The sequence below is a fragment of the Teleopsis dalmanni genome, chromosome 2, assembly GCF_002237135.1.
Source record: "Teleopsis dalmanni isolate 2A chromosome 2, ASM223713v2, whole genome shotgun sequence".
Taxonomy (NCBI): Eukaryota; Metazoa; Arthropoda; class Insecta; order Diptera; family Diopsidae; genus Teleopsis; species Teleopsis dalmanni.
Genome location: NC_051847.1, coordinates 104363316 through 104376993, shown reverse-complemented (window position 1 = coordinate 104376993; position 13678 = coordinate 104363316). Strand labels below are relative to the sequence as shown.

At 34.9% G+C, this 13678-nt stretch overlaps 1 protein-coding gene across 23 annotated transcripts in view; it reads left to right on the top strand.

The window, feature by feature from the left end:
* The window catches only part of LOC119683993 (twitchin), an 83273-nt gene that overhangs the window by 58141 nt on the left and 11454 nt on the right, over positions 1 to 13678 (top strand). For all 23 annotated transcript variants that reach the window (XM_038097920.1, XM_038097917.1, XM_038097924.1 and 20 more), the window contains 5 exons: positions 401 to 682; positions 746 to 1045; positions 1104 to 5678; positions 7706 to 12610; positions 12679 to 13657. In XM_038097920.1, coding sequence (XP_037953848.1) covers positions 401 to 682; positions 746 to 1045; positions 1104 to 5678; positions 7706 to 12610; positions 12679 to 13657 — 11041 coding nt within the window. The remainder of the gene's footprint in view (positions 1 to 400; positions 683 to 745; positions 1046 to 1103; positions 5679 to 7705; positions 12611 to 12678; positions 13658 to 13678) is intronic.

Sequence of the window (13678 nt, the reverse complement as noted above, 5' to 3'; positions counted from 1 at the left end):
ATGACTAAAAGTTGGAATACTAAAATTTATACTTAGTTTCTGTTGCTAAATATTAAAATTATTCCAATAGCTCATTTAAAAAATCAGCTTGCAACTAATAGTAATAAACTATTCATATTAACATGGCTATAAAAAACATGTTTCATATAGTTTTAATTCAAAGCGATAATTTATTAATAATATTGTTATAGTCACACCCCTTATTAAATCAACGTCTATTGTTTTCTTTTACAGCTCAAATTTAGAGTTCTTGTAAATTTATTAAAATATATAGCAAAAAATTACAAACAATTTACTTAATTTCAGCCTTTATTTGTAACTAATAATCAATTATAAACTTGATCTTAATTACTATTTAATCACTTAATACTATAATTTATATCTTCATATTTTGATGCAGTTGCTCCAAAAATTGACCGCCGAAATATACAAACATATAATATAAAGACTAGCGAATCTTTATACTTAGACATCAAAGTCAGCGGAGAGCCAGCCCCAGAAATTTCTTGGTCCCAAAATGCAAAATCTATTCAAGAAAATTCAAACCGATTCATTGAAAATGTGCCTTATAATACGAAATATATAATTAAAAATCCCGAACGAAAAGACACTGGCCTCTACAAAATAATTGCAACAAATAAGTATGGTCAAGATCAAGTTGAGTTCCAAATTAATATTATAAGTGAGTTAAAAGTGAATTAAAAATTGACTTAATAATATTTAAAACAACTTTTTTATTTTAAAGCCAAACCTGGCAAGCCCGAAGGTCCCTTGGATGTAAGTGATGTACACAAGGAGGGTTGCAAGCTTAAGTGGAAAAAACCAAAAGATGATGGAGGAGAGCCAATCGAAGCCTACGTAATTGAAAAGTTTGATACTGAAGCAGGTATTTGGCTGCCTGTTGGTAAATCTGATATACCTGAATTTGAAGTAGATGGCTTAATACCTGGCCATGAATATAAATTCCGAGTCAAAGCCGTAAATAAGGAAGGAGAATCTGAACCTCTTGAAACTTTTGGTTCAATCATTGCTAAGGATCCATTCGGTAAGATATTTGTTATTAAATGTTTTGAAATGAAGAAATATAATTTTTTATTTATTAGTAATTCCTTCTAAACCTGGTGCCCCTGAACCAATTGACTGGTCTTCAAATAAGGTTGAATTAGCTTGGACAGAACCAGCTAGTGATGGTGGCTCGCCAATAATTGGTTATATAATAGAGAAAAAAGATAAATATAGTCCAATGTGGGAAAAAGCTTTAGAAACTGATTCACCTACCCCTAATGCAGTTGTAAATGGATTAATTGAAGGAAACGAATATCAGTTTCGAATATTAGCTGTAAATAAAGCAGGGGCATCTGAGCCATCTGATCCTGGAAAGACATTTACTGCTAAACCTCGTTTCCTACCACCAAAAATTGACCGTAGAAATCTTCGAGATGTTACAATATCGGCAGGTGCACCACTGAAATTAGATGCAAATATAATTGGTGAACCGGCTCCTAAAGTTGAATGGAAATTTTTAAATTGTCCATTACTACCAAGCAAAACTGTATTAATTGAGACTCCTGATTATTACACAAAACTTGTGATAAGACCAACTGTTCGTGGTGATTCTGGTGAATATTTAGTTACTGCTACTAATAGTTCGGGCAAAGATAGCGTTTTAATTAATGTAACTGTTACTGATAAACCAAGTCCCCCAACTGGTCCACTTCAGATTTCTGATGTGCATAAGGAAGGATGCCATTTAAAATGGAAACGTCCAAAAGATGATGGTGGCATTCCTATAGAATACTTTCAAATTGAAAAATTGGATCCAGAAACTGGATGTTGGACACCTGTTTGTAGGTCAAACGAAACACAAGCAAATGTAACTGGCTTAAAACCAGGACAAGAATACAAATTTCGTGTTTCAGCTGTGAACTCTGAAGGAGAGTCAGCCCCTCTTGTGGGTGATGAAACAATAATAGCTAAAAATCCATTTGACGAGCCTGGAAAACCAGAAAATTTAAGAGCAACTGATTGGGACAAAGACCATGTTGATTTAGCATGGACAGCACCTTTAAGTGATGGAGGTTCTCCTATTTCAGCATATCTTATTGAAAAGAAGGATAAATACGGTCAGTGGGAAAAAGCATTGGAAGTTCCTAGTGATCAAACCAAAGCTAAGGTTGCAGATTTAATTGAAGGACAAGCATACGAATTTCGGGTTTCTGCCATTAACGCAGCAGGACCTGGTGATGCATCCGATTCCATTGGCCCAATTATTGCAAAACCTAGAAATAAAGCTCCTCTTATTGATCGTACTAATTTAATTGAAGTAAGAATCAAAAGCGGCCAAAGTTTTGCGTTTGATTGCAAAGTTTCTGGTGAACCAGCGCCAAAAACTAAATGGTTGAATAATAAGCGTGAATTAGTTACAAAAGATAACATAAAAGTTATTCATATTGATTACAATACGAAATTAAAAATATCCAACGCAACACGATCTGATTCTGGCATTTATACTGTTCATGCGGAAAATTTAAGTGGCGAAGACAGTGCAGATGTGAAAGTCATTGTTATTGACAAGCCATCACCTCCTACTGGTCCAATTGATATAAAAGATGTTCATGCTAATGGATGTTCCCTTCATTGGAATCCTCCACATGATGACGGAGGACAACCAATTGAAAATTATGTAATAGAAAAACTTGATGAAATCAGTGGCAGATGGGTACCGGCTGGAGAGACCGAAGGTGCTGCGACGAATTTTGAGGTAAAAGGCTTAACGCCAAATCATAAATATAAATTCAGAATACGTGCCAAAAATCGTCAAGGATTATCCGATCCATTAACTACACCACATTCAATTGAAGCAAAGAATCCATATAATAAATCTTCTAAACCAGGCACTCCACATATTACTGATTTTGATAAAGATTTTGTTGATCTCGAATGGACCCGACCAGAAAATAATGGAGGGTCTCCGATAACTGGCTATGTTATTGAAAAACGAGACAAATACGCGACAGATTGGGAGCCATGTGCAGAGGTAGATGGAGATTCAACCACGGGCCATGTACCTGATTTAATTGAAGGCGTTAAGTATGAATTTCGTGTACGGGCTTTAAATAAAGCTGGTCCCAGTGATCCTAGTGATCCTACCGCACCACATATTGCACGTGCCAAAAACTTAGCACCAAAAATTGATCGTAATTTTATGCTCGACATTAAAATACGAGCAGGAAGTACTTTTGAATTTGACGTACCCGTCAGTGGGGAACCCGTACCAAGTAAAGACTGGTCACACGAGGACAATATGGTTATAAATACAGACCGTATTAAAATATCTAATGAGGATCACAAAACTAAATTACGCGTAATTGATGCTAAAAGAGCCGATACTGGAACTTATAGCCTTGTGGCACGCAATTGTAACGGAGTCGATAAAGCTACTGTTAAGGTAACAGTGACAGATGTACCTACTCCTCCAGAAGGTCCAATACGTCCAGATGAAATTACTAAGAATTCAATTAAACTTCACTGGCGTCCACCAAAAGATGATGGCGGTTCTGAAATAACACATTATGTAGTTGAGAAAATGGATACAGATAATTTACGATGGGTACCTGTAGGTGAATGTGCTGATACTGAAATCCGTGCTGAAAACTTAATTGAAAATCATGATTACAATTTTAGAGTTCGAGCAGTTAATAAACAAGGTGAATCAATGCCTTTAACAACAACTCAGACTATTACTGCTAAAGATCCATATTCACGCCCTGATAAACCCGGTCAACCTCAACCAATTGATTGGGGTAAAAATTTTGTGGATTTAAAATGGACTGCTCCAAAAAAAGACGGTGGCTCTCCAATTTCTGGTTATATTATTGAAAAAAGACCTAAATTCGGTCAGTGGGAAAAAGCATTAGATGTTCCTGATGGGGAGACTACCGCACATATTCCGGATTTAACAGAAGGCGGTGAATATGAATTTCGTGTCATTGCAGTTAATCGTGGTGGTCACAGTGATCCATCTGATGCGTCACCATCTGTTACATGTAAACCTAGATTTTTGGCACCATCATTCGATAAATCCTTACTAAAGGATATAACAGTACATGCTGGCAAACGTTTAGGCTGGACCATACCCATTGAAGCATCACCAAAACCGTCTATTAAATGGCTTGTTAATGGTAAAGAAATAACAGAAAGTTCGCGTGTTGATATGAGTTTATTCAACAATGATATTTCATTTAATATACCTTGCTCTCAACGGACAGATGAAGGTCGATATACTCTTGTTTTAAGAAATGAGCATGGATCTTTTGAGTCATCAGCTTATGCTACTGTATTAGATTGTCCAAGCCCACCTATAGGTCCCTTAAATATTTCAAAAATAACAAAAGAAGGATGTCATTTATCATGGAAAATTCCCGAAGACGATGGCGGTTCTCCAATTTTGCATTACATAATTGAAAAAATGGATTTGTCCAGAGGAACATGGTCAGATGCTGGTATGAGCACAAATCAAGTTCATGATGTATCACGGTTAATTCATAAAAAAGAATACTTATTCCGAGTTAAAGCAGTGAATGCTATTGGTGAATCATTACCATTAGAAGCAAGCAACAGTATTATAGCTAAAAATGAGTTTGATGAGCCAGATCCTCCAGGTAAACCGATTATTATTGATTGGGATAGAGATCATGTCGATTTGCAATGGACAGAACCGAAAAATGATGGAGGAGCACCTCTCACAGAGTATATTGTGCAGAAAAAAGAAAAAGGTAGTCCATATTGGACAAATGTTTTGCGTGTACCACCAAATAAAGTTATGGCAACAGTTCCTGATTTAATTGAAGGACAAGAATATGAATTTCGTATTATTGCTGCAAATAAAGCAGGTCAATCAGAACCATCTGAACCATCAGATATGATCATGGCTAAACCTCGTTACCTAGCACCCAAAATTATTACTCCATTGAAGGATGTGCGTATAAAAGCCGGACTTATTTTTCATTTAGATATTGACTTTATAGGAGAGCCAATACCTGACGTAATTTGGAGTCATAATAATTCAATTTTATCAACTGATAACCGCTCTACTATAACTTCCGTTGGTCATCATACAGTTGTACATACAGTTAACTGTCAGCGTGATGATTCAGGCACTTATCATTTGCTTTTACGAAACGATTCCGGTATTGATGAAGGAAGCTTCCAGTTAATTATATTGGATCGTCCTAGCCCTCCCATTGGACCCATGGAATATGAAGAAATAACTGCTAACTCCGTCACAATTTCTTGGAAACCACCTAAAGATAATGGGGGATCTGAAATATCTGCTTATGTTATTGAAAAACGTGATCTGACACATGGTGGTGGCTGGGTTCCCGCTGTTACTTATGTTAATGCAAAATACAACCATGCTGTTGTACCTAGATTAGTGGAAGGAACAAAATATGAGTTTAGAGTGATGGCCGAAAATATGCAGGGGCGATCAGATCCACTTAATTCGGAGCATCCGATAATAGCCAAAAATCAATATAATGTTCCTGGTGCACCTAGTAAACCAGAAATTGTTGACAGTGATAAGGATCACATTTCATTTAAATGGAAACCACCAATAAGTAATGGTGGATCACCTATACTTGGATACGATATTGAAAGACGTGATGTTTCGAATAATGGTAAAAGTTATAATATATGCAAATATATATATAAATGCATTTAATCTTATACACAAACATAACATAATCACTTTCATATTTATATATATAAAATTGATAAAACACAAGAATACTTGTGTTTTTCGGTTTTTGATATATAAAATTTTATATGCAAATATATATTTATTTTACTTAGCAATTTAAAAGTAATAGGAGATTAATGTTTAATAATAAATTTCAGTTCTTAATAATTTGAAGTGACGGTATTGATAAAAACATGGCCTTTAGGACTAGCTTTTATGAATAATGTGGCCATCAAATATCAATTGTTTTGATAACAAAAATTACTTTTTGTTCATAACTCAAAGTGTCTCTAAACAATTTTTAATAGTTGAAAGTCTAAATTATTGTGAAAATTAAAATGAATAGGTGATATGAATAGGTAAATAACATTTACTTTGACTACTGCAATTTGCCGAATGTTTAAATCTTGTATTCTACAATTCTTATATATATTAATAAGTGTATGTAGATATGTATTTAGAGAGTGTGTATTTTAGACTTAGTCGGTAAAAAAAAACCTAAGCATTATGAATTTTCAAAATGAGTCAACATACACGATGACCAAGAAGATTTGTCTCAAAAAAAAGTATTAAATTCCAAATAATTCAATAATGACTAATAATTCAAGTCACATATCAGTTCAATATCCTTTAACTCGATTCTTGACATATCCATGTATTCAAATGACTCCATAAATGATTATAGTTCAAAGTAGAAGAGCATTTTGCTGAATAATGAAATTGAATATTGTGTGGGCTTGATTTTCTGAGTTTCTTAGAGTAGGAAATATTTTTCTACAAACGTGACAGATCTTGATTTCGTTACCTCCGATTTGCTAAAAACTTTTGTGAGTTTCTATAATAAAAAAAGACCTGTATCTGGATAAAACATTTTTAAATATTTTTTCTAGGAGATTTGGACCCATGAGGTTTATAGAATTTACATTTTAGATTATTAAGATTATTGATTGAAAAATGGCTTAAACAATTGAAATGGTTTATACTGAAGTGCTAATATTAACAGTTAATTTAAAATAAATATTTTTTTTAAAATTATATGGTGAAAATTTATATTTCTTATTTTTGATTTAAATTTATCATTAAATTTTACATAAAAATTGAATGCATATGAACAAGTGAATAAAATTTTCAACTACATAACTACCATACATACTACATGCAATTTTTTAAAGTATAATTTCAAGAAAACCATTTTTTTAAATTAATTTTTAATTATAATTTTTTTGTATTATAAAAATATGATATTAATATGATATTGTTTGTTAATAATAAGTCTCTACTCACTCTCACTGTATTTCCAAAGACCGAGATATGGCCATATTTGTCTAAAATCAAATTCTCGAAACCCCATATGATCCAATATCCTAAGAAAAATATTTAAGAATGTATACTCGTAATAAAGTACAGATTTTTTTATTTTTTTAGAGAACAATTTTTGTTAAAAGCAGCCCAGTTAATAACACGAAGTATGAGATGTTTTGATTTAACTTTAAAAAATGTTTATAAAGTTAAAACAAAAAGACGAAATACGTGCTTCCGTTAATTTAAAGCATAAATAAACTTTTTAATATAAACGAACCACTGTAATTGTACTAAATGTATAATTATTGAACTGATGTCTGAACTATTAAACAGGTGTTTTTTATTTTAAATAAATTTAAATGCAAGAAGCAAATGATGTACCCATTAACATTTACGTCGGTTTTTTCTAATTTTCTAAACTCTTCTTAAACTTAAACTTTATTTAAAAAATAATTTATTTAAGTCAAAATATCTCATATTTCGGATATTTCTATTTCATATTGATGAGGTGGCCTTATGCTTTCATGCAAGAGCATGAGTACTACATATACTTATATTTTGTGTATATTACACTAAACACATCCGCATACAAACACTTTTATGCGTTATATTAAAAATGTAAAAGCTGAAATACACCTAATTTAAAATTTCGTATATTTTTAGCTGTTGGTCGTTGGATAAAAATAAACAGAGACAATGTCCCACTTACAGACTTCAGTGATGAAACGGTTACTCCAGATCATCAATATCAATACCGAATATCTGCAATAAATGCAGCTGGAAATGGTAAACATTCTGAGCCATCATCAATATTTTCAGCTAAACCAATGCGGGAAAAACCGCATCTTTATCTTGATGGGCTAATTGGACGGAAAATCAAGGTAAAGGCTGGAGAACCAGTCAATCTCGTGATTCCCATTTCTGGTGCGCCCACTCCAACTATAGAATGGAAACGAAATAACATAAAGCTACCTGAAAGTAATAAAATTTCTTATCATACAACATCCGAGAAAACAATATTTCGCATTGACGATTCTGTTCGGCAAGATGCTGGATGCTACACCATTACTGCTAGTAATGAATTTGGTAAAGACGCAGCTGATATAGAAGTTATCGTTGTCGATAGACCTGGTCCTCCAGTTGGACCAATAAATTATACAGATGTTTCTCCGGATCATATATCTTTGTCATGGAATATACCAAAAGATGATGGAGGAAGCGATATCACAGGTTATGTTATTGAAGTAAGTGAATTTGGTACGGATAATTGGCGAACGGTTCCAGGATATTGTTCCAAACCTAATCATACAGTTAAGGGGTTAACTGAAGGAAAAAAATATGTATTCCGTGTACTAGCAGAAAACATTTACGGCTTATCAGAGCCATTAGAAGGCAAACCAATTGTAGCCAAGTCTCCATTCGACCCTCCAGATGCACCTAGTCAACCCGATGTTGTTGCATACTCTCCCACTTCTGCTAGTTTAGAATGGAAACCACCAGAATATTGTGGTGGAAAACCAATAACAGGTTATATTGTAGAAAGAAGAGAGCGAGGAGGTGAATGGATAAAATGCAACAATTATCCAACACCAAACACAAGTTATACAGTTCAGGACTTACGAGAAGGTGGACGTTACGAATTCCGTATAAAAGCTGTAAATGAGGCTGGCCCTGGAAAACCATCAAAACCATCTGAGCCTATAACAGCACAGTTGCAACGCTTCAGACCAGATCCTCCTGAACCTCCCAAACCCGATCGTATTACTAAAGATAGTGTTACCCTTTCATGGATGCCTCCCAGAAATGATGGAAAGTCAAGAATTAAAGGCTATTTGTTAGAAATGAAACCTAAAGGTTCTAAAGAATGGGTACCGGTGAATGATGTACCTATTGCTGGAACAGTATATACTATTCCAAATCTTAAAGAACATGAAGAGTATTCCTTCCGCGTTATGGCGCTGAATGACGTTGGGCCATCAGATCCATCAAAACCTTCTCAAGTGATTGTTGAAGAACAACCAAATAAGCCATGCATGGATCTTGGTGGAGTGCGTGATATTATTTGCCGTGCTGGAGAAGATTTTAGTATACATGTACCATATATTGGTTTTCCAAAACCAACCGCAAGCTGGTATGTTAACGATAATTTATTAAATGACGATGATAATCGTATGTTCCAGCATCTTACTAATGATGCAGCTTCGTTTGTAACTAAAAACTCTAAACGAACAGATTCTGGTCAATATCGATTACAATTAAAAAATCCATCTGGATTCGATACTGCTACTATTAATGTTAAAGTATTAGATCGCCCTCAACCTCCTATAAATTTAAGAGGAGATGAGTTTGCAGGAGACTCTTTGACGCTCTATTGGAATCCACCAAAAGACGATGGCGGCTCCCCAATTACAAATTATATTATTGAGAAAAAAGAATCTAAATCTTCAACGTGGTCTAAAGTAAGCAGCTTCTGCACTGTTCCATTTGTTCGAATAAGGAATTTGACTATTGGGAAAGAATACGATTTTAGAGTTTTTGCCGAAAATAAATATGGACAATCTGAACCAGCCACTACTTTTGAACCAATACGTGCAAGACATCCATTTGATGTTCCCAATGCTCCAGGAATTCCGCGAGGAATTGATTCTACAGAAGATAGTATAACAATTACTTGGAATAAGCCAAGACATGACGGAGGTTCACCTATTACTGGTTATATAATTGAAAAACGCTTATTAAGTGAAGAAAAGTGGACAAAAGCTATTCAATCTTATTGTCCGGACTTGACATGCAAAATTCCAAATTTAATTGAGAACGCTGAATATGAATTTAGGGTTGCAGCGATTAATGCTGCTGGACAATCACCTTATAGTCAATCAAGCGAACCTATTTTCTGTCGAAGGCCACCGCATGCTCCTAAAATTACTTCAGATTTATCTATACGTGATATGATTGTTATTGCTGGAGAACAATTTTGCATAACTGTCCCTTATCATGCAAATCCAAGACCAACACCAAATTGGACCATAAACAATCAAGATATATCGCAGAGCGAACGTATTAAATATGAAACCAATGATTTTAGTTCAGCATATATCAACAAATGCGCAAAACGTTCTGAAACAGGCACTTACACAATAACACTAACGAATAATAAAGGATCTGATTCCGCTTCTTGTCATGTTACAGTTGTAGATAAACCTAGTGCTCCACAAGGTCCTCTTTTAGCAAGTGATATAACACCTGATACATGTACGTTATCTTGGAAGACTCCATTAGATGACGGTGGTTCACCAATTACTAATTATGTAGTTGAAAAATTAGATAATAGCGGTACATGGGTTAAAGTTAGTAGTTTCGTACGTAATATTCATTATGATGTTATGGGATTAGAACCAAATCATAAGTATCACTTCCGTGTGCGTGCTGAAAATCAGTACGGTCTTTCTGATCCTCTGGATATGGAGGAACCAATAACCGCTAAGTTCCAATTTACCGTACCAGATGCACCAGGGCAACCAAAAGTTATTGACTGGGATTCAGGTAATGTGACGCTAATATGGACACGTCCAAATTCTGATGGTGGTTCACGAATTCAAGGCTATCAAATTGAATATAGAGATGTTGTTAATGATTCTGCTTGGAACACTTATGAATTTTTAATTAAAGACACTAAATACCAACTATACAACTTAACTAATGGCAGTGAGTATGAATTTCGTATTAAAGCTAAAAACGCTGCTGGATTAAGTAAACCATCCCCACCATCATTGCGATTCAAACTGAAAGGAAAATTCAGTGTTCCTTCACCACCAGGTACCCCTCAAGTTATAAAGGTTGGTAAGAATTATATAGATCTTAAATGGGAAAAACCATTAAGTGATGGCGGATCACGAATAACTGGGTATGTTATTGAGCGACGAGATATTGGTGGAGCTATTTGGGTAAAATGTAATGATTATAACGTAATGGATACTGAGTACACTGTCTTAAATCTTATTGAAATGGGAGACTACGAGTTTCGAATATTTGCTGTAAATGCTGCTGGGCGTTCAGAACCAAGCTTATGCACAATGCCTATTAAAGTGTGTGAAGTTTTAGGTGGTGAAAAACCAGACTGGATAACACGTCTTCCAGACTATGTAGCTCCATTAGGGAAAGAATTTACATTACAGTGTCATGCAACGGGCAAACCAGCGCCTGTTGCTAGGTGGTTGCGGAATGGTAGAGAACTTCAAATGGGTGGTGGCCGTATATCATGTGATAATAAAGATGGAATATTCCGATTGTTTATTAACAATATTCAGTCTACTGATGAAGGAGATTATACATGTGAAGCCATCAACTCGTTAGGTTTCGTACATACTACAGGCCACCTGAAAATTGGTTCACCACCAATAATAAATAGATGCCCAACAGAACTAAGTTTGCCAGAAGGTGATAACACAAAGATTAAAATATATTACTCAGGTGATCAGCCAATGAAAGTTAAAATTACACTAAATAATGAACTTCTGTCTGATATGGATAATGAATCACACTTTAAATATACAATTTTCGATGATTATGTTGCTATATTTATACGAAATATTGTTAAAAGTGATGCCGGGTCATATAAAGTTGAGTTTGAAAATGATTCGGGTGTGGCTACTGGTCAGTTTAATGCACATATAACTGGTCTTCCATCTGCACCACTTGGACCAATGGGCATTTCAAAAATTAACAAGCATTCATGTACTTTAACTTGGCGACCTCCAACATTTGATGGTGGCTTGCGCATTACTCACTATGTTGTAGAACGCAAAGATATTACATCGCCTCATTGGATAACTGTTTCAAGTTTCTGTAAAGATCTGTCATTTAATGTGCAAGGTTTAACAGAAAATCAAGAATACATATTTCGTGTTATGGCAGTAAATGAAAATGGAATGGGACCAGCTTTAGAAGGTCTTAATCCAGTTAAAGCAAAAGACCCAATTGATCCTCCATCTCCTCCAGGCATACCTGAAATAACAGAAATTGGAGGTGATTTTGTCCATTTGAAATGGCAGAAACCTTTATCAGATGGCGGTTCACACATACAAGGCTATTGGATCGAAAAGCGTGAGGTTGGAAGCAATACATGGCAACGAGTTAATGTAACCATTTCAGCAGCAGATCAAATTAATTGTAAAAACCTAATCGAAGGGCGGCAATACGAATTTAGAATTTTTGCGCAAAATGAGGCTGGTTTGTCGAAGGAATCACAATCTTCTACAGCTGTTAAAATAGTAGATCCAAAAGCTGCTAGTCCGCCAGTCATTGTAACACCACTTAATGATGCCAATTGCATACAAAATCATAACGCTCAATTTGTATGCACTATAACTGGTGTGCCAAAACCAATAATTACATGGTACAAAGGTGCTCGAGAGATAACAAATGGAGCAAGATACCATATGTATGCTGAAGGCGATAAATATTATTTAAATATCAACGACGTTTTTGGTGAAGATGGTGATGAATACGTATGTCGAGCAGTTAATAAGGCAGGTGCTAAGTCCACTAGAGCTACATTATCGATTATGAGTAAGTATACATAAAAATCGTTATTTTGTATTTATATATATTGTGCTTTATATTAAATTATTATATAGCTGTTCCAAAACTTAATGTTCCTCCACGTTTTCGAGATACCGCATTCTTTGATAAAGGCGAAAATATAGTCATTAAAATACCGTTTACTGGTTTACCTAAGCCACGTATACAATGGATGCGTGAAGGTGAAAATATAGAATCTGGAGGACATTATAATGTCGAAGTAAAAGAGCGACATGCCATTTTAACAATTCGGGATGGTTCTAAACTTGATTCAGGTCCTTACCGTATCACAGCCGAAAATGAACTTGGTTCTGATTCAGCAATTATTAAAATTCAAATAAGTGATCGCCCTGATCCTCCACGCTTCCCTCTCATTGAGAATATTGCAACTGATTCTCTCTCAGTTAGTTGGAAACCACCTATTTGGGACGGTGGTAGCGCAATCACTAATTATCTTGTTGAAAAACGTGAAACTCCTATGTCATCATGGATTCGTGCAGGTAACACTCGTCTCACATCAATGGCTATCTCTGGTCTAACCCCTGGCAAGGAATACGAGTTCCGCATTTATGCTGATAATGTATATGGTCGCTCGGATCCATCTGATGTTAGCACTATTATAAAAATGAAAGATACAGGGAAAAAGAAAACTAAAGAGAGGAAATATGAAATTGACGAAAATGGCAAAAAAATTCGTGGCAAAGCTGATGGTCCTATTAAGGATTATGATTCCTATGTTTTCGATATATATTCAAAGTTTGTGCCTCAACCTGTTGAAGTTTCAACCGATAGTGTCTATGATAAGTATGATATCTTAGAAGAGATTGGTACCGGAGCTTTCGGTGTTGTACATCGCTGTCGTGAGCGCAGTACTGGTAATATATTTGCAGCTAAATTTATACCTATATCTCATGCTATCGAAAAAGATCTAATAAGAAAAGAAATCGATATAATGAATCAATTACACCATCAGAAATTAATAAACCTACATGATGCATTTGAAGATGAAGACGAAATGGTTCTCATACTTGAATTGTAAGGAAATATATTTATTAT